We start from the raw sequence: 22,795 nt of genomic DNA on the forward strand, positions 1-22,795 counted from the left end.
TTTACAGAGTTAGCGGCATAAAATATTAAAGCTCTCTTCTGAACCGAAGGCAGGACTTGCACCGAGCAGTAAGTGTTGATGCAGCCTTAGGGCTCTTACTCTAAACCCCATCTGCAGGCCAGAGGCATATCTGAAGATCTGACCTCTCAAAGGGAGGGGGACGTAAGAAATATATTTTTAATATTTTATATTCCCAAACAGTTTTCTCACTTGTCACAGAAGAGTTCATTTGTCACCTGTCATCACAGAGTCACTTTGCCGTCTGCATGAGTTTTCTCCAGATTGGAGTGCTCTTAAAAACAGATTTCTCTCCCCAGTCTAAATCTCATGGGCCAGATTTATCCCTGCCAGAACTTTACCGATTTGGCTGACTTACACTGGAGATGGCCCTGGCCCCCTGTGTCAAACTACCTCTTGGCAGAGGTGTTAACTCTTATCCAAAACTGGCTGCTTTCGTTCATGTTTCCCCATGCTCCTGCAGAGACCTGGTTTCCCAGGGTGCGTGGAGATGGTTCATGAACTTGCCCCTTCCTTGGACCTTGACCTTCTCGCTGGCAGCGAGCAGCCATGCCCCTGGTGCTGCGGAGAGCCCCTTTTACCTCCATGTCCAGGGTCCTGCTGGGTATCTCCTGTTAGACACCCCGCAGTCCCGCTTCAGGCTATTAATTTCTTCTTATAATGCTTCTTCCAACAAGGTGATAACCCACACTCATAAAACATACAACAAAAAAAAAAGGCAAGGAAGAGAGGGCTCTTGTGCACTGCTGAAAGTGTGTAACAAGCACGTCTGTGCATATTTCAGCCCTTCCCAAATTCCTGCCCAGCCCTTTGGAGATCTCGATCCAGCAGAGAACTATTTCTTGCAGAATCACCTTGGGTTATCCCCAGGCACCACAGCTTTATCTCGCTCATTCCAGCTGCAAAGCCATCAAAGGCTTCCTTCCAACCGGAATTTCAAGGTTTACCTGAGCAACTGATGTAAAGCATTTTTGAATGTGAATCTTGTAAGTGGGATTTCAGGTGTAGTACATGTTATTAGTTGTTCCCTCAGTAACATTTAGAAATTAATTTTTACTTCTCCGTACCAGATGTGGTTTGCCTATTGAGAAAAGACCTTATTCCTTCGCACCATGGAAAGTACCGATGACACACACTGTTGTCCTTCCTTAAGCTATGGAATAGAGAAGTTTATCTTGTACCTCAAAACCTCTGTATTAGACAGGAGCAACCTTCACTACAAAAATAACTAATAATGAATTCATTATTTTTATTCCAAAAAAGCCAGTAATTTATTCCAAAGAATTTAATTCAGTAATTTTTTTTTTCCCTTACAAGCCTCCAACTGTAACTTTTTTTTTGTCACATCAAAGAATGAAGAAGCTCATGTGGACTTTATGGATATTTCATTCAATAATTTATTGGAATCTAAGTCATATTGTCTGCAATGAAAGTAGAGCAGATAAAAAGAAAATCACCCAGACTGCAAATATAGACTGGTTTTATCCTTCAAAAATATTAAATTTTAGCAATCAGAATCTAGCAGCTCTGGGACCTGTAGATGCTTTGTTACCTACCATATCTCAATCATATATATTGCTTTTTCAATACAACTTGCAATGGGTTGATTTAGGATAAACATTTTATAGGAACTACAGAATAGTAAGTAATATATAACTAAAAGATAATCTTCAAATACTTACACGTTCTCTATTACTACTTTATCTGACTAGCTCACTGCCTGTAACGTTCCTTACAACATCTCTGCAACATATGTCTCCATTTCATAGATAAAGAATTCCTGTACAAGAGGATTGAGCGCCTCCTTTTATAATAAAAGTTTAAGAAACTAACCTAATGGAATAAAACAGCTGTAACAAAGTTGCCTGATACAGCATAGCCCTGAACATGGTGGTGAAGTGCTCTGCGAGAGATGTTTCAAACTATTTCAGAGAGAGAAAAATGCAGCTTGGGTTTCTGGTGCTGCTTGATCTGCTACGATGTTAAATAAAAGGGGAACGTTGCTGCCACCAGCTCCAGTTTATGTGTTTAAGAAGAGAGAGGAGGTCATGACTGCGTTAGGTGTCGATGGACATTAGATGGGCTCTGAGAACACAAGAGTGGACTCAAACGTTTAGGGAATGATGGAGAAAGCAAACCCCCTTCATTATGTAGACATACACATATCTTCTGGTTTTAAGATTCCAGGATGTTCTTTCTGTCTTCAGGAATGTCTGGATATTTGCATAATCCTATTCTTGTAGTGTCTGAGCTTTAAAATAGAAATGCTATTATCACCCTGCCTTGTCCTGTCAGCAAGTGAAAACCTTCCAGGCTTTCTGCTTCATCACCATTGACTGCTGGTTGATGGCTCCTGCTTTTCCTTAAGCCTGTGAGAGCCTTTTTGTGCACAGACTTCTGCAAAGAAATAAACACTGGAAAGCTCAACAGAGATACAGAAAGACGAGCTGAATGTAGTGAGGTCTTGCAGCTTTTTTGGTCTTTGAGTGAATAAGCTGCATTGCTTATAAGTGGTTCTCTGCAAATATTCTGCTCAAAGTAGCCTTGAAGGAAACACAGTGCCCCACTTCAGAGTGGCTAGACCCTTTACAGCAATGCATATCAGGTTCTCACCATGTTTTTCCTAATTTTGTGGGGAAACATTGTGAAGAAGAGGAAAAAAAGAAAATATGCCTGAGGCTGCTGGGTCTGCTCCATGGAGAGCATCCATTAAGCAAAGACCTTGATGTAGAGTCCCACCACGGGGAACTGCTGCAGAGCGTACTGGAGCATTGGCACAAAGTGTCCATAGCAATGGAACTGATAAATGAAAGTTCCGTTTCTTTTTGCTCCAGGCAGAATTTTGACAAAATATGGGCTTTATTTCCAAGTAATAACCTGAACTCTTGGTATATTTACTGTAACTCATTCTCTTCAGAAGCTTGCACTCCACCTACCCATACACAGGGAGAGGTAGGTGCTGCCGCTGTAGTTATATTGGATTCTGTAACTGTGGTTAAAAGTCCAAAAGGCAATTTCGAGCTGTAAACCTATTTAGTGACATAAGGAGAGATGACTGTAGCATTTCCATCCTCCAGACAGGATTGATCTGCAGGGAGTGTTGCCACTGCGGGTTGCATTATTTTCTCACCCGCTCACGGGAAGATGCAGATTGTGAGGTGTTGCCAGGACCATCAGGAGGGCTGCGCAGAGCCTGGAAAGGACGCTGGTTTAGATCTGTTTCTCCACGTATCTGCAAGTTGAGATATGTTTCCGCATTATACATAAGGAAGCCCTTTCGAAAGAGGGAGGTAGGCTTAATGCATTACGTCGCATTTGTAGGTTATAAAATGATGTGAGCAGAGGCAAGTCTATGACTTTACCTGAAGTGTCCCTGTGGAGGATAAGGGAATGTAGGAGATGAAGCAAAACTTTGAGGGATATCTCTTTGATGGTGACCTGCTTCTGCCACTGGAAAGCTGGGCTCTTCCTCCTGTTTGCTCTTCAGGTGGCCAACCCTGAACACTGAATTGAGAAGCATATACCTCTTTTTGAGAAAGAGAGAAATTGCAGTTTTCATTCTTTCACCATAAGCTGCCAGACAGCCTGATCAGTATGCCAGCCCTCGCGTGCAGTGATGAATTAACAATCAGTTTAAAGACCCAGAGAGCTTTACTCAAGGTGGTAGTTACAACATCTAGCACACCTTTTAATCAAATGCAATTGTTACAGAGGAATTTCTGGACACACACAGTACCACAATACAACCAATCCAGAAGCGTATGTGCCATTTAGACTAAAATTCATGCATGTCCAGAGTCTGCAAATTCAGACTATCTGATCTAAGTGTATTGATTTTTCCATTTTCTGTTTCAAAGCATATACTACAAGTAAAAAGGGTTATGACATTTTGAGGCATGCTGTATTGCTTCGCGATGTTTCTGTAATTTGTGTGCAGTCAAAGGTAAATAACGTGATGAAGTAATCAGATGAAAAGTGGGCTTTCATGCTAGCTGAGCATCTCACAGACAGTCACTCTGACAGGGCTTTGCTAATGCTCAGACTGTCATGATCTAGCAAAGACTAAATGGACTTGATTGCTTTTGATATAATTCCCTGAAATGGTTAAACGCTAATGATGGACTATTATTTTACGTTTCAGAATGGAAAAACTCTGTCCAGGAAGCATTACTGTCTCTTTAATTTGTTATTTCAGCAAAACCGTGTCATCTTCTGTCTATCTGAACAAAAAGCACGTGAGAGCACTTGGGAGCTGCAGATTTTATTCCAAGTGCTCCAGCACTATCACTCCCATCCACGCCGCGATGAGCACATCATCACTGGCCAAGGGGAGGGAGGATGCATGTGTTTAGAAAAATGCTATTGAGAATAAGCACCAAGCAAAGCCCCTGAGCACCGCTTTGAAAAATGTGAGAATATGTTTGCAACCTAAAAATGCCAAGAAAAAAAATCCTTCCTTGGTCAGTAGTGCTGGGGAAAACTTTTAAATACGTGGTCTAATGTCTCCACTGTGTGCCCTCCTGTGTCGTTCAGGACAACGTGGCTAATCCTGTTCATGAATTTAAATTGTTGTCATTGTTTCTCAGAATTTATGGTTAATAATGGGGGCCTGAGGTCTGAAAACACCACAATCATCACGACTGTCTATCAGCAATGGTAGAACAATTTGACTGTGAATCTAATTTAAGATCCCTAGGCAACTAGATGTTTTCAATTAGTACTGAATTTTCTGGGTTTATGCCCTGAATAGTTATGCATTGGGTTCACACGTGATTCTTTTTCATGGTGGAGTACTTTTTTTTCTAGTTTGTTTAATTGCATTTCTTGTTTCTCCTACGTATCTGTTAATGTCTCTGTTATAGACATGTATGAGAACTAAAAGAATTAGTAACAGGCCTGGACAGACTGTTTTACAGCAGCTAGTTATGGGGATTTCCCTCAAGACCAGTTGTTTGCACACAGTTACTTTTACTTAAAACTGATGAAATAATTAAAACAAATCCCCTGTGTGCCTTGGGATAGAATTCTGGTTGAAGCCATACTTAAGCAGTTCTCTGTAACAGGTTTTTTTGTTTGTCTTTTTTAAGGCATGAAATGCAATTTAGATGCTCTTCATTAATAAAAATAGATTTTTGCAAAACACCTCATTAATATGCATATAAATGCATCTTGGCACCACAGAATAGGAGAGACTCCAGTTTTACTGATCAAAACACTTCTTCAAACCTGGATGCTTTTTTCTTTCGTGAGTTTTGAACGTGACTGCGATCCCGCTGGCTCTGGCTCTGGCTCAGGCGCGAGAGCTGCTGTGCTTGTGGTGGCTTCGGGAGGTGGCTTTGCTGGTGGTGGGGCTCAGGGCAGCTGCTTCGCCAGAGGTGCCTGCTCCGATGTGCACGCAGGAGAAGCAAAACCTGTGACACCTGGGAAGCTTGTGCACAAGCATCTTCATGTCAGTTTGGAAGCTAAACTGTGTAAAACCTGGGGGAAATCTTTCCATGTCCCCATCTCTTTCTTCAAGCTGACTCTCTTGCATAGGTCACAAAGATGAGCTCCCCACAGAGTCGTCTTTGACCTTGCCTTTACGGAGAGCTGACCTTGCGTTGGATGTTAATGCTGAACTCGGAGGGGGGAAAGTACCACGTGGGTGGCAGGTTGTGACTCTGGAGCAAAGCTCGAAACTCAAATCCGTGTGAGGAGCCCTACGTCTGCGCGAGGCTCTGGCGAGCTGGGATCTGACGCCAACGCTTTTCAACCAGACTGAAGGTCCAGATCAACCGCTCCAGCTCTTGCAAAACACACGTTGGCTTTTCAAACTGTGCTGCTTGCTGGGTAGCGAGAGACGCTCAGGATTTATAGGGAGCTTTCAACTTTATTTATGACAAAACAAACCTTCGCCAGGAAGTACGAATAACATAGGATTGGATCCTACGTATCCCACTAATGCATTTATGGGCTCTTGTTCTGCTCTCTCTCACTGCTGCTGTCTCTCATTTTCAGCTTGTAGCTTTAATAATCTATGCCACTTCCTTCTGCACAATCCTCCTCCCGCAGCTTTCATTTGACAGCTCTGTTTTTAACAGAGGATAAGCATGAAACTGCAGCTGAATCTGAAGACATAATTCTAATCTCATACCGCATTTATTTTGCTACTCAGAGAGCTCACTATCTTGAACAGAAGAAAAACTATTTTTCACATGTTAAGTTGAGATGTACAATAGGTTTCCAGAGGTATCGTTAATTCCAACTCAAACTCAGAGTTAGTTACCTTGTAGTAAAAAGACAAATATGCATAAACCCTGTTACTTGGATAATAGGCTCGATTCAATTATTTATCATGGCGACTAATAATATGCTGAGCAGCCTGATTCAGGGAAGAGTCCCGTTTTGTTAGGTATTGAATGAAAGTGCCATAATATCAACATGCCTGCCTGGATTTTAAGAGATAGCCTGAAGTATTGGTTGAAACAAAGATGTAAATTGGATGGCAACATGGAAATAAGAAATAAGAAAATGTTAACTGTGAAATAACTGTTTCAAGGTAATTTGTTCCACTATTCTCATCAGGTCATTATATACAGGTTTTTTCATGTACTATGTTTTTTTCTATTGTAAGACAAGTTAAAACTCCTAGTTTTGCAGTGATGCCGCTAAATTGAAGCATTTTCCTGTACGTTTGTGTTTGCCAATGTAAATGACAACCTTCAATTTGTTTGTCCTCTCTCTTTTATACGGGAAAGGATGTAAACGTCTGTCACCGCTAATGAAAAAGTAGCGTGCTGCTTGAATATGGGATGTATTTACCATTATAAGGTTGCTGTTAAGCACTGAAGGATGAAAGCAGGATGGTAGCTGTGGGATTGTCTGCTGCTGTGGCCAAAGGAGACCCAACTTGGTTGTGACCTGCTCCCCGCAGTAACTTTGGGAAGTGTCTTGGTGGGCATATGAAGCCTAAGTAAAGGCACTGCTTGATATTTAGCCCATTTTGACTGTTTTTTATTGGCACAAGACTTCAAGCTATTCGTGAGTTAAGTGCTTCAGAGGGAATCCTTCACCAGCACGGAGTATTAAAGACCTGGTGTTTAACAGCTGAAAATGCTTAATGCCATCGACAAAGCCCATTTTCTGACAAACAGGTCCTCCAGCTGCTGGGTGGCATCAGCTACATCGCACTGAGATGTGCTTTGCCTCAGGCAGGCCACAAACCACACGTGATTTCTTTCAGATTTGTGTGTCTGAGCGCAGACCCCTGGCCCGCAGCCGCACCGGGCATGGGGGGAGCTGCAAGAGGGCTCTGCAGGGGCACCGTGCTCTCTGTGGGAAGGTGCACACCCATGTTTGGATCCTTAGTAAACTCAGCCTCACAAAGAAAACTGTGCTTTGCGGTGTACAGTTTCTCTTTCCTACTAGGTGAAACCTCCAAAGGATCACATTTCCAACAAGAGCTTGAAGATGAGACACTTCTGTGCCAACCAGCATCTTTCTTTCCTCCGAGGACTATCTGGGATGCATTTGTGAATGTAGGGACAAACATGGACCAGTGTCCTGAGAAAGGACTCTTCTCCTCTCTCTTCCTTACTGGTGAAGCTTTCCCCATAAGCTTTCTTCCCCTTCTTTCACTCCTTCAGCTTTCTCCAAACCCTTCTCCTTGCAAAGAGTTAAGACAATTTTCCAGAGCTAGCTTTGGTCCTCCACATGGTTATGAAATGGCGACAGGTAAAAGTAAACATAAAAAACCATACGAAGGAAATGCAATTAAATATTCTGCAAAAGAGCACTCGCCAGAAGAGCTGTTTATGTAGCCCAAGAGCTGGTGCACCAAGCCGGTGGGATTCCCTATGGGCTGGGGGAGCAGCGAATGGGAAATTAAAGTGCTTCCAGGGATTTGAATCAGGGCAAAAATTTTCCAGAAAAAAGATTAAATCATTAAATAATATGATATGCTGAACAATCACAAGAGCCTTCTTTCTTTCACAGATATTCCCAATTTTCCTTTCTCTCCCCCTTTTTTATTTTTTTCTGCCTCCTTTGTGCCTTCATTTGCGGGTACTCCTTTTCTTTAGGTCTTTTCCCAGTTCCATTCCTGGCCTATCCTGGTTCCTTGGGAATTACAGAGTCCATAGGCAATTTTGAGGTGGCTATCTATTCTTGCTTCTTTCTAAAATGGGATTTGTTCTGTCACTAAACAATTTTCATCTCCAAATCTTGAAATCATTTCCCATACAGGAAGGCTGGCTTGCAAAGATGTTTCAGAAAAAGTGGGAAAATAGTGAATAAAATTTTTTGTTTCCATTTGACCAGCTCTCAGGAATCAAAAGCTCTTTGACAAATTCAGAGTAAAACATTATTAAATGAGATACTAGCAATATACTGTTTGATCAGCTCTACTAAAAGAGAGTCTGTGAACCATCATGACCTCTAACGTCTCCTTTGTATAACCCCATGACATGAGATTTGCTATGAGAAATGGAACAAGATTAATTATTAATACGTTTGCTGGTGTCTGAAATAGCGACACAAGGTTGGCTTTAGACACATGTTTTATTAATGAGGTTTGAAAACAATTGCTTTCTCCCTGCAACAGACAGCTCAGACCTCTATACTGCAGAAAAAGGAACGGAGGTAATATCTGGGGGGTTTGTTGTTGTTGTTCACTCTCCCCCACCCCAGGGCATTAACAGAACTCAGTCACCACGTATAAATTTTGTGAAAAAGATTGTGAAGTTGTGAAGAAGTGACATGGGGAGCACGCCTAAAGTAAATTTTAAATTGTCTCAAGGCAGCAAACGCGCTCTACCCAATCGAGCTGAAATAGGAACCATTTCAGAGCATTGCTCATCATTTTGCACGCTGTGGAAGGAAAAAGTGTTTCTTACACTGTTAATGTAACAAAATGTCAGTGTGGCAATTAGGGGTACAATGTTTTTATGATTCAGTTAGACCTCATTACGCTATAGAAAATAGAAACCTAACTTTTTGCAACATTTCCCCCCCGTCAAGTGTAACTACCTGCAATATAGCAAAGAAAGCACTGTCTTAAAAAGTGAAAACACCTTTATTAAGTGAAAATAATTGCACTCATCTTCCTTGACCTTTCAATTTTCTGAAAGTTATTCTTGTTCCTGAGGGCTAGCAGCCATCAGATGTCTGGTTTTGTTATTAATATTTACTAGGAATGATTTTTTTTTTAAGAATAAGCACTGCTGAAGTAAGCCAAACCTTTTGAACAGAATCATCGATGATACTTTAATTATCCAATAAATTACAGTTCATGTCCAGAATTAATCGCAAAATAATGCTCTAATAAATATGATCTTCCCAACTTACATGCAAATTGAAGCTTTGCCTTCCTGCTCAGAATTGTTCCAAATGAATTTGTGGCCAAACACTGGTATGTTCCAATATCCTGTTTTTTATGTGGGTGATTGATTGCCAAGCTGCCTCCAACCAACCTGTAGTGATAACTCATGGTAAGATCAATATCTGTGCCATTTTGCTTCCACCTTTGAGGGGAAAAAAATCAAATTATGCTTATAATTTACAGAGCCTATTCATATTTATCTTAAATAGTGTGTTGTAGCATACCTGTAATGATAAAAATGTAGTTAAATATCACAAAATTGTATCATTTTTCATACAAGACTGCTTCTTATATCGATCTTAATGATATCAATAATTCTGTTCTTAGAAAAATCTTTACTGCTTTTATGCTAGTCACCAGTGTTCATCAAAATGTCTACAAAAAGTAATTATAACTTATTCATACAAACAAAGTTATCCATACAATTGGGGGTATGGTATACACCTCAACTGCAGCTACCTGTATTATTATTTTTTTATAATATAAATGCTACCTGAATGTGCTTTACAGTCCTTGCAAATGATGTCATAAATTTGGTTACAAAAATGATTTGGAGACAGAAATCAGGAAAGATTACACTTCAGCGGATAAAAGAAAGCAGGGAGAGAAGTTTTTACACAGCAAGTTGGAGACTGATAATTTAATGATGAGAATGCTGCTGGTTTAAACCACGGTTTGTCCCTGTTAATCCACTAAGTAGAAAATGGATTGTGCCTGCAACACTACACAGCTATTTACAAATGTCAAAATAAAATTTATGTTTCAAAGAAAATAAAAATTATCTGTTTTAAGGAGGGAATTTTTGCGCCTTTACCATTAGTCACATAAGGTCTGAATTTTCATTCTCCACATGAGGCCCAAAGGAGGAATAAAGGACCCCAGTCACTGACGTCCGCAAGCTTTGGGCTTGTTTATGCCACACTTTAGGCTGTCAGCAATCCTAAAACTACATAACTAGACATTTTCTTCTCCCAATTTTATACCATGACCATTTCTCTAGGCTGTAGCATTTCCGCTGACCTATGTGGGTGTGATGCCCACCCCTCCATGGGATGCGAAGACCACACAGGAGCTGCTAGTGGCTCACGCTGGGTTTGCAGAAGGCTTGATGACAGTCCTTGAAACAAGGACAATTGTCTCCTTGTTAATCATCTGAAGGATCACAGCATAAAAAATTTCTGTTTCTTGTTCTTGGCAGAGATGAACTTACTGGCAGTGATGGCGGTTTCCACACTGAACAAATTGAAGCACACTTGCACCGTACCTATATTCCTGGGAGAGCTGAGCTGGGTATACAGCCCACTGCTTTACCTCTAACACCCACAGCGCTCGCTCTGCACCGTCAGACTGCACAGGCAGTTGTGCTTTTGGAGGAAGATTTTCAAACTGTGCCGTGAAATGCAATTCTGTGTTCCAAGGGAAATCTTGACAAATATGCACAGAGGAAGCAAGGCAAGGATCCTGACCTTTCACGTGGGCACTTGTTGTTTTTAAAGATGAGTAACGACTGATTAAAATATGAAATCAAATTAATACTGTGAATTCAGTAATTCTTCCTACCAATTGCTGGTGATTTTTGATGCCTCCATACCTCTGCTCTATTCCTTTCTTATGTTTTGCTTTACTTGATCTAGTTTTTTGCTATTGTTTGGTGGGGGTGGAGGGTGTTTTAGCTTTTTTTTCCCCCAGGATGAGCAAAATCTTAACCGATGCCCATCCATGAGCCTTTTTGATGAAGCAGTAGTGTGTATCAGTGTTAAGATTTTGCCATCTTTCAGGATTTACATATGGTACGTGCTGTCTAAACCTTTCAAGTTTCTAATATAGGATATTCTGGTATTTAGTTTGCCAGTTCTCTTTAATTTCAGAATCAATCACTGAAATAACTGCTGTCATCATTACATGGCTCCCAATTAAGCTCTATAACTGTTTTTTCAGAACAAATGCAAAGTTGTTGTTTTAGTTGCTGCAAATGAATTCTTCACAGTATCCCCACAATCATTCTAATCACCGTGGTACAATGAATATTAAACTTTGCATATAGATCAGGGATTCATCTCCTGGTGTGGGCTTTTTCCTAATTAATATGTTTACATCACTGAAGGAAGAGAATTAATGAATTCATGTGATAAACAATGATTTAATGACTTTGTGTGTTCTCCAGTATACTGTCTAATACATAGAAATCTTTGAAGAATTATTTTAAGAAAATTTTAATATAGGTCTGTTAAGGCAGGGATCACCTACATATTTCACGAACTACTTCATGCAACCATTGGAAAACACTTTTCATCAATTATAGGAAATGCATCCTGGACAAATTGTTTCAGAGTCTAAACTTAAAAAAAAAAAAGAAAAAAAAGCTATATTCTGATGCTGAATTCAATAGTTTCTTAGGAATGTACGACTTCTCAAATCACATTGAAATGTCTAAACTTAAAAAAAAAAATCCTGTGTGTTTTAAGAATTCATAGAACAAATGATCATATTCCATTTGCTCCAAAAATCTATCTTTTTATAGAACACCAGTTATAAAATATTCCCAATAAATTCATCACTAAGTTAAAGATTTTTGGAACATATATAAGTGGGACCTCCCCTGATTCCCATCTTGATTTAAAGATCTCAAGCTAAAGGCAATCTATTCTCTCTTGCTTTCTTAAACTGTTACCGATTTATCATAGCATTTGAATATACCAATATATCAGTATTCTTCCAAGATTTTAAATCTTTGATGCTGGACTTATTTGGATCCTCCTTCTAAAGTACACAGCAGTCAAATCATTTCAGCTCCATTTATAGAAGGATAAACTTGTAATACATGACAATTTACTCATATTTATACTACTTAATCAATAGTTGTGATTTGCTATTCAAATAGTCTCCGTCTCCAAGCAAATAAAAATGAGGAGGAGTAGAATTTATTAATGAACATGAATATGTGAGTAATGTGTATTTACAATGCAACTGCAAATTATGCAATCTGTCTTTAGGGTAATAACTTAAAAGAATTCTGGAAAAAAAATATAATGAATTTCTATCATGTTTTCGCACTGAAAAAATATTGATCTAGCTAAAAACATTCAAAGAAGACAGCAGCACATAAAACTTATAAAAATGGTGCGATATGAGAGATCTTTGCAGAATACAAATATTCTTAGGACTTGTTTGAGAAATGTCAGTACGTTTCATTATACACGAGTGGACCGTTAGGGTGCAAACGCACAGGTTGCTCTGGTGTTTAGCCTTCCCTTACCCTCTCTGAGTAGAGTTTCTTCTGGGCCATGTATCTACCGACACCATGAGCCCAACTCCATTGTCCCTATCCCAAGGATACTCCACAGTGCTGTGTAATGTCTAAGTAGCTACAATTGATTCATTATTCATGAATATTGAATCTGGAAAAGAGTATTGTTCCATAGAAACTATTTAGAAAAAGGAAATATTTTCTTTCAGATGATGTGACTTCTTTTTGGAAATGAAATGTGAAGGTGTATCAATTTCAGTGAAACGGTCAATCTAGAAATGTTGAAACAATTAAGGAATTAATTTGCAATGTGCAAATATTTTGGATAAATTCAAATGCAATATTTCATTAGTCTGTTTTACTTGCCTTTAAAAAATGATACATTTACAACTATCATAATTTCCTGCTACAAGAGCTTTGTCCAGTCCCACGAGTAAAATCCTGGAAGCATGCATGGCTGCGGCATGGTTTTGTACCAAAGTTATCATAGCTAGAAGCTCTTACTTGCATATATCTTTCCCTAATTTAAACTACTTTCCATGTGGATATATGCATGCATGATTTAATGAATTATCTTTTCAGTGTACTGTTACAATAAAAATATTTTTTTGAAGTCGTCATTGTGTTCTATGTTTCTTAAATTATTACACTCAAATGGAAATGTCCTGCCAAGTCACCCGAAACTTTCTTGTAATTGGGAAAAAAAACCTCACAAAACCCTCTAGTATAAAGTAATTTCCATAGAGGAAGAAAATAGAAAGTTTAAAAACTATTGACTGTGAACAAGACAACAGAGTTTGAAGGCATTTCTAATTCTACTCCACTTTTGAAGCAGAATCTTCAATGAGTCAAGGGACAGCATTTTAGCGAACAAGTACACTATAGCAAGGTTGCCATTCATTTTTCAAGGGTATGAATAAGACAAATATATTTTGGGAGTTACTGGAAATCATTCTACAACATTATGCATTGATGATAAACATATTTTATGTCATTTGCAATCACTGTAGACTTTGTGCTTCTGTTCCCCTCACTTTTATTTGTCTGTTACAGTTATCTTCTGTGGTACTTTGATTTGGATTGAATTTGAATCTGTCTTAATTTATTGCATCATTCTAAGTTATGTTGAAATATTAAAATATAGTTATAATGAATAATGCTTATGCTGTCCTTGGAGTTCTTATTTATTTGTTCAATTGACTGCTCTCTGTGAAGATTATTGAGGGGAAAAAAAAAAAATCCTCAATTTCAAACTTGCATGAAAATGCTGGATTATGTGATTATTCTGGATACTGAATGTACCTTCAGAAAAAGAGTTAGAGCCAAGCACCTGAGACCAAACGGAAGAATCAAAATACTGCAGAAAACACTTGCTTGGCAGACTCTAGGTGGCTTCTTTCGGGGTTTGGGGTTTTTTTGTTTTTTGGGTTTTTTTCCCAATGTGGAGGACGGCTAAGTGTACTGAACTGAATAACTTAACGGAAGAAAACTGTGGAACTGTGATATGTTCATGGATAGGCTGTAAGCAAAAAAAGGAAGTGAAATTCATTACTTGATGATAATCCCTCAATCAACTATAACAGAAAAGCTTAAGTGCAAAAAATTATAAATCTAGTTGGAAAGGTTATGGTTTTTTACCACCAACATCCCACAGGGAAACAGTTGAAATAATGTACCTGATATTATAAACAATTTTGACTGTATAGAAAAAAATATAATAGATAAAATTATATTTATCAGGACATTTATATAGATTTTCTAACACCTGTGCTGATTTTAGAGATATTTCTATACATATTTTTGTTTCCATTGTAATCAGATCTATGTTCTCTGTTACTCCCAACAGTGTCCAACAGGAAATCGGTGCTTCTCATTTTTTATTACTTAGCCCTTATGCCGACTTTAATTCTATGCAATTCTTGTGTGGTGGTGGTTAGACACAGGATTTTGAAATGAAGGTGCAAAAAGTTAACACTATATTCAATGGATCTGTAAGACTAGCACAATACATAATAAAATAAGACTTTTAGAATTTTTTTCTTTAAAGAAAAGGCATTAATCAGCATATTTATTTATTTAACAGGTGCTAAACAGCAAATTAGCGTGGATATAACTTTATTCCTGTTGTAGTAGTTCTTTATTTCTGAATCAAAGAAAAACCTTGCAATAGTCCTTGCAGTTCTTTTCCATCACTCAACAAAGGATATGATTAAAATTTCATACAGTGCTTGATTTATCTAAAATTGTTGGAACTTTAAATATATGGGCTCAATCCTTATCTGATAAACCTGGCATTAGCTCTAGTAAAATCAAAGAAAAGTGCTGAAGATTTCCCCTGCCTTTCAAGTCATGGTGAAAAGCTCCCCGGTTGCAATAGCAGCAGCGATAGTCTGATAACTTCTAATTGACCTGGACGGTTCAGGATCCATCCCCAGATGCTGATCCGGTCTTACTAGAGTAACTGAGGCTTTGCAAAACATCCTTACAGTGCAAAGAAAATAACGAATCTAATTAACGGATGGGTAGAAAAAAGCGAAAGAGAAAATATGAATATCAGATATACGATGGGAGGAGACTTCATAGTTCTCCTGCAGAATGAAACCTGCTGTGTCCGCTATTTGTGCGTGTGAAGAGTCCATGGTTGGAAAACAAGATTCAGTAATTTTTATAGGTCTCTGAGGAAGCTGCCCCTATAAATGGATATAAAATACATGGATGGATGAACTGGAAAGACTTGGAATTCATGACGTGAACTAGTTCATGCTGAAAACAGGAAGAACAAATGGGATGGGAAATGGGTAAGGATTTCTTGGCACAGGAGGAGAAGTTACGCTGTGAAAAGGAGATAAAGTGTTCCCTTACTAGCACAATATTTGGAAACAAATTAATACATGAAGTACAAAAGCCAAGTTGATAACTAGTAGTGATACTTTACAGAGGAAATTGTTGTGTGAGCAATTAAAAGCTACTGAAGAAACACCGTCTAAGTATTTGGTAGGACACAATTTTCTTTCATGTCTTGCATGAATAATTTTTTTTTTTTTTAATTTTCCTTTTCCCAGACCATTATTTTCCCCATTCTATTCTGAAGAAAGCTCACTATTAGACTCAGGTTTCCAGCTCCTTGGTGCAACAAACTACGTTTTAAATGATGAGTCCATTGTTATCGAATAAACAAACAATCCTATGTACCAAAGTTTTATTAAGTGAGTCTACAGAGTATTGTAAGCTAGATATCAGAGCTGTGCCTTGCTGTTTCTCTAAATAAACACTATAAATATATACATGAAATGTTAGAATTAGAAATGGGCAAGGATGTTGCTCTTATGCTTTCCAAGCATTTATTGATGTATGGAAAGTTTTATCAAAACAGCTATTCTGTGGATTCAGAAGTAATTTTGTATGTTTTAAAATACTCTGGGGACAATTTTCAATGATGTGCTTTCTTTTCCTGTGTTAATTTTCTTTACAGTAGACTAGCAAAAATATTTTTCCTTCATTCCTCAAATTTACGATACTTATGTGGCTTTTAACTTTTCACTCTTTTCGATCTTCTTCCCCTCAGATTTCTGACAAGCGAGCTTCTAACAATGTGATATCATAACTACATAAATTAAAATATATACTTTTTTGTTTCTTTAAATAAAATCAGTGATTGTGAAATTATTTCATTTTTACATGTAAATGACCAGTCCTAAATGCAGCCTTAGCCCCAGGACCTTCCTCATACTACATCAGCAGAAAATCTGCCAAGAAAAAAAAATCCTCTCTCTCCTGGAAGTGAACAAAGTTGGGTTCTGTCTACGGGCTGTACTCTCAAACGCAGGAAAGCACGAAACCCATCCCCAAAGCCCGGCTGTGGGGCCACAGCTGCTGGCTACGGCCGCTCTCGCTCTGAGTGCTCACCACATTTTGAGGTACGTATGAGTGTGTACTACGGACTGAAACGGAGTTACAAGATTTACAGTGAGAAAGTACTTTTCCAAAGTTGACTTCACCTGTAGTATGGGAGTGGGTATCCTTTAGCTGTACAGTTCAGTAGGATTTCTGGATTTGCTGAGCCCATGGAATAAGTGATATCATATGGCTCTTGGATAAAAATAGGACCATGAAGGGTTTCTTCCCCTGTGAAAGAAAAACAATAATTTAAGATTAGACATATTTAGCATGTCCTTACACATAAAAGTGTCCTTTGGTGTCCTTTGCTTTCGGTCAAAAGTTAAGGTCTGCTATTATATTCAGCAGAGAATCCAGCTCCAGACATTTGGCTATTAAGGAGGAAATATTTCAAGCCTGATTGATAATAAAATCACATATCCCAGGTGTTGGTGATTTATTTTGCAAGTGACAGTGAACACTAGCTTCTTTGCATATTTCCTATGGAAGTTATATGGCCATCTATTAAATCTCCCCCATCTACCTCATAGTTGTGCTTTAGATCGTGACTGGAAGCAGGAAAGGATGAAGTTGTGGCTTTCTCTGTTTGGCACTTCTGCCTCCCTGCTCGTCTACTGAAGTGGCCGTGTCAGCCTCACATCACCCTTTGAAAGGCAGGTAGCTCATTGACTGCGGCCAAATCCTGGCAACACCAATGTTTGCACAGGGTCCGTGTGCGCACGTGCCACGGGAGAGGGAGAGCGAGCCCCTCCAGCGAACCAGCAAACACCTTCTAGATCGGGAGGTAGGTCATGGTGGGACTGTGGTCCTGGGCTTTTCTCAGCTACTGCAAATAAATCTTGCTCTGCTAACACCTCCTCCTGCATGCCCAAAGATGATCAGTTGTCCCGATGCATTAACCCCCCAAGGCTTCACCCCAGCCAGGTCAGCTCCGGCCACTGGCATCATCGACTCAATCGCCTTCTGCGGAGCCATGGGCAACTGCACAAAGCGCATGTCAACAATCAAATTATCTGTACCTGCTATCAGCTGTATATATATTCATTTCCCTTCATACTTTTCAACCACTTCAATCCATTTCCTCTAAATTTAACAAAAAGCCAGATCAGCATTGTTGTCAGCTTTCATCTCTTTGTGCCACTTGCTGTTTTTCTGAGTTGCAATCCTGGAATTATATGAATAATTTGGCTTATCTGAAGTAATGAGGATGTAATATTTAATTTTTTAAAATATCATTTATTTTTAATCTTTATTTAATATCTGAAATATTTTTAACTGAACCAGAAAAGTTAACAACCTCATCTTTCTACGAGTAAAATTGTTTTCTACTCATGAATGTAGTCAGACTTTTCTACTTCAGTGGATCTAAAGCAAAGAACATCTGGGAAACTCTAGACAGTCATGAACAAATGAAAATGTTTTATACTTAAGCTTTTTTGACCAGAAGCCTTTTTCAGGATGGCATCTGATAATCGTAATGTTTTCCCCATATCTTAATCAAGATGCCCGTTCCCATGTGTCTGTTAGCCCGATATACACTGTATATCCTTTGGAAACTCAAAAAGTCAGCCCAGCTGCGAGTGTGTTTTCATGAGCAGTGCCTGTGAGAATAGGCCTTCAAAAGAATCAGAGTAAAATTCAAAGTAGCAGTCAAAAAAGATTGATTTGTTTTATACTACAAGAGCTGTTTGGGTAGACACATCTTATTTTAAGAATATCTCATGTTATAAAGGAGATTGTGTGGGTATACTAGAAGGAAAAAATGCATCCTCTTGGTTCAGGATATATAGTAAGTCAGGCCAGTAAACAGCTGAGAGGTGCTAGTGGTTTGAAGATAAAATATTAAACTTGGCTGAACATTATATGTGATGTGATAAGTGACATAACAGACCATAAAATGCAGTAAATCACATTAAAAAGTATCAATTTCCATAGCTTTTTCATTCTGCTAAACTTTGCAGACTATGTGTGAACTTAGAGCAGACTCCAAATATTTCATGACTTATCTGTAACTAGTGGACACAGGTGAAAATATGAAGCAAACCCAATGAAAAAGTTGTCACTCAACCACATTCAAGACATGATACGGCCTTGCTGTTTGCTTTTGGTGGGGTTACTCAAATACCTGAAGATAAGCGTGTGTTTCAGCCCTTACCTCTGTCTAGAGCTTAAATTCATTTTTTTTTTTTTTATTCTTTATACTGTGGTTCTTCCAGGGGCCTTTAGTCATAGAGCAAGACGCTGTAAATAAATAACTCGTATCTTACAGTGCCAACTTTCTGATCAGAAAGATTACACATCTCTGAATATTCACCTAAGACCCCAAATTAGTTTTCCTTTCTTTCATAATTTCAGAAGCAATTGATCGTAAAGTAAACCAGAACAATTTCTATTTCTCATGGTAGTCTTTCTTGTTGTGGGGAGTTGGGGAGAAGACAATTTGTTCAGCAAACCGTGCGGGGCAAGGCAGAGTGGCTCTCAGAGATGGTGGCTGCATACAGTTAAATTATCTTTGTTTCTTTTTCCGTTACTCTTCTATTTTTAATCTCTTAACAAATTTTAAGACTTCTTTTTCCACTGCTTCTGGAATCGATACTTTGACTTGTATTTTCTTTGCTAGGAATTTTCTTCCCTTCTGGGTCAATTTATTCAGCCTGTTAGTCCTTCTCCTTACCTTCCCAGAACAGCCAGTGAAGATCTTTTCTAAAGCATCAAAATGACCTAGGGATCGTTGTTCCATTTTCAAAATCAATGTAGGTGGGTGGGCCTGAAATTTAATAGTGGTGAGCTACCTGATGTACATAAAAATTCCTGGTTTAGCTGATAAAAATGTAAATATTTTGGTAAATCTGGAATTAAATTCTTAATACAGCAATGTTGAATAAGGACGCAGAAGTTTACGTGTAGCCTAACAGCTCCTTCACAGTAGGCATGTCACAGTCCCTATCACAAAAAAATTGTCTATGAATTTTAGTAGAGGTGGCTTCATGCTATTATTTTTTCTCTTTAATATCCTTTTTTTGCTGCCTGATCTGCAACAGAGAATAACACCACATTTGTGAGAAACGATGTGCACTTTCAGAGCCAATGGTGTGCTATGAGTCCATCTCTTATTTATAGAAAAGGTCAGACTGGTCATTTCTAATTTCCTGATGCATCCTTTTGCGTTTCACGTAGAGAATGGCCATATATTTCTCCTCCATTCTCCAGATTCAAAACCAGTCACCATGATTTCTCCAGAGATATATGTGACAAATGAATCTCTGTAGGACTGTTTACTTTTGTTAAGATTTAAATAATTCATTTTTTTTAATCTATTGGAATATGAATATTTGATTAAATGTATCATTTTTATACATAAAACTTGTCTGCGAGTCCTCAGCATGGTGCTTGAAAGCAAATATAAACTCTTGTTATGAAATGTTTTATAAGAAGTTAAAATGTATTTCTTTATGATACCCAATCAGTTTGATCTCCATAAAGACCATAATTATGCTGGTCTGAATTCAAATCTAAAGTATGAAAATGAATCAACATTCCTTTATTCATTATATGATATTGTCTTCAGCCAATGTAGAGATTAACACAGTGCCAATGGAAGAGGAGGAAACCTATTTTTTTCATAATTATGTATCAGCAGAGGCTATCACAGTGCTTTCCTCTCATTGCTTTATGGGCAACGGTTAGTTACATTGGGCTACGATATTCATGTCAAATGTAGTCAAAGAGGTTTTGGTTAGCGACAATAAATATTTAAATGTTTATGCACTGTCTCATCCAGACAAGGAGAACGAAATACAAATCTAGAGCCCACACTTAATCAACTTAATTTCCAGCCAAGTCCTGCTCCCTGTTCTTTCCTGTTGTCTGCTCTGGCTGGCTTCATGTTTAACTCCTTAGGAGGTATCTGCTCAACTAGAAATGCTGGGCAATACAGCCGGAGAGCAATTCAGGCTGGCCAAGACCCAGGCTGTAACATACGTATAGATAACTGAGCAGACCAATGCTAAAAAGCAACTCACTTTTCTTTTATCGCTTTCCTGCCACCGTTTTTTCTTTCTATTATAGTTTTTTTGCAAAGTGGCGTTGTAATTACTACTACCCCAAACTGATCAGTAATATCAGTTAAATTCTGTTTGGTGAAACTGAAAGTGTCCTAGAAAACACCATGCTCCGTTTGCAGAGAAAGACCACACGAGGCTTTTGGTTTACCTCTGTAGATCTGCTCCAAGTAAACAAACTCAAGAAGATTCCTTGCTCAGGGACCAGAAATGTACGGTTCTGCTGGTCTGAGACCTCAAAGGGTGCAGTATTTGCAGCTCCTGTGATTATTTCTATTGCCATGATATTTTGTGGAGCAACTCGGAGGTTAGGAGTCCTTTGTGGTGTGTGCTGTAGAATAAGTAGCTAGAGGTCTTGCACTGAAGAATCCCAAATAAGTGATGGACTAGGGCTGCACTTTCCTCATGCAGTCGGCATGCGGGGGTCATGCTGCTGCCCAGGCAGGTATATACGTAGCATGTCAGTGCACCCTTACTGAAGATTGGAAGAGCAAAGAGGCTGGAATAATGGTAAAACCTGTGCTCTAAAAAGCTTCTAAATGCAAAACTGCCATAATTCACATAAGCAAACCAGATAAGGAGGAATTTATCCAGGCTATTAAGTTCCAGGAAGGCTGTAAATTCCAGAGGTAGTGAGTTTCTAATGAATCTTTCTTAATGTGCCTTAGATAGAGGCTCATATCTGATCCAAAACATTAATATGACTTTATGGGCCAAAGCTGACACCTGATTAAGAGGCCTCTTTTAAATCAGCTTGATAGTAAAATACCTGTCAGTTCTAGCAAAAAGGATGGGACAGGTGAGTTAGAGACTTCCTCTTTGTCATGACAGCATGGGTAGAAAAGATATGAAAAAATCCAAATGACTTCAAAATCTGTTTAATTTTCCTCACAGCCGCAGACATTAGGAAGTTTTAATTGGAAGAGGGGGGATTTATAGGGCCCCCAGATTTTTAAATGGGATCGAGCCTTTCCCTGCAGATAACATTGGGGCTTTTGATTGAATCTTGTGAGAAGCAGAACAGAATGATTATTTTCCTCATCAAAAGCCTGGACCAGGTAGCTCAAGGACTTTAAAAGGAGCATGACAGATGCAAAACAAGAGGTAATGGATGAAACACTGTTTGCCAGCAGGAAAGCACAAAGTAACACACATCAGTTCGAGGAATCAGATATTAACGCTGAACGAGAAGATGGAAAGAGAAGTGAGAAGCAGAAAAGGGCCATGAAAGCACTCTGGAAAAAGAAAAACAACTTGTCAGTACTATAGGCAATGGGAGGCAGGCTTCCCTCCTCTCCCTCTCCACGACATTCAGTTCTCAATCAGCGAGTGAAGCAGGAGACAGAGAGAAAGGGAGATTAGAAGAGGTGTTATAGGTTTGAGCAGGCAGAAGCAACCTAAAACCGGTAGGATTTCCCCAAAGGGCCTTCAACTTTCATGTGTTTCCTCCCTTCAGACATTGACGTACAGAGCTCCAGAGACACAGAGCTCCTTTCAAGTTTCAGCTTCTATTGAAAAAGTCAAATTGGGAGTAGTGGTGAAATTCCGCATTGTCTCTCCTATCAGACACCAAAACCAGAAAGACACTTAGCTAACTCTGATGTAGGGAGAAAGGTAAGCGTCGAGGAGGCACGCAGGGTGAAGTCCTGGCCTACTGAAGTCAGAGAAACTCTCGGTAATGGATGGAAGCTTGGCTCTCGAGCCCAGATTTTATATACAAAGCTGTCTATAAAATGACAGTCAACAGTGCAAGGCATCCCTTTCATCTGTGACGCAGTAGGTAGCGACACCCCTTCCTTGCAGAGTCGAAAACCAGCGAGGGTGAGCAGATGAAAGGAGGCATAGCTGTGAACCTGCCATTTCCCAGCAGCAGGGTGGGAGCCATCACCCCAAGCGCCCGCCTTGCTTTGTCCCCCCGTCCTGCTCTCCTGGAAAACCACGGTCTGGATTTGAGTTTGGAGACATAGCTTTCAAGATCAGAATAGTTAGGGCTCCTCTGTCCCTGGCAAAGGGCACAGAAATGTTAAATATCTTCGTTGAGAATAATTCTGTATCCCTCCAACTTTATTCCTTGAAAAATTATTCAAATATTCCAATATTTTTCCTAATATTTAAACATAACCTGTGTGGTGGTGTAGGTAGGGTGATCAGAGGCTAATGTGGCAAACAACGCACTCGGGTTATATACTAACTGCACGTTTTCCTGAAGTACTT

The 22,795-nt window shown here is 39.1% G+C and overlaps 1 protein-coding gene across 4 annotated transcripts in view; it reads right to left on the reverse strand.

Moving 5' to 3' along the window:
- The window catches only part of LOC129211540 (contactin-6-like), a 146,859-nt gene that overhangs the window by 74,364 nt on the left and 49,700 nt on the right, over window positions 1-22,795 (reverse strand). For 3 of the 4 annotated variants that reach the window (XM_054838778.1, XM_054838780.1, XM_054838777.1), the window contains 2 exons: window positions 16,622-16,748; window positions 9,343-9,518 (listed from right to left, as the gene is read on the reverse strand). In XM_054838778.1, the coding sequence (XP_054694753.1) occupies window positions 9,343-9,518; window positions 16,622-16,748 (303 nt within the window). The remainder of the gene's footprint in view (window positions 1-9,342; window positions 9,519-16,621; window positions 16,749-22,795) is intronic. The other variant, XM_054838779.1, reaches the window with a different exon arrangement.

This window comes from Grus americana, chromosome 11, assembly GCF_028858705.1.
Source record: "Grus americana isolate bGruAme1 chromosome 11, bGruAme1.mat, whole genome shotgun sequence".
NCBI lineage: Eukaryota > Metazoa > Chordata > Aves > Gruiformes > Gruidae > Grus > Grus americana.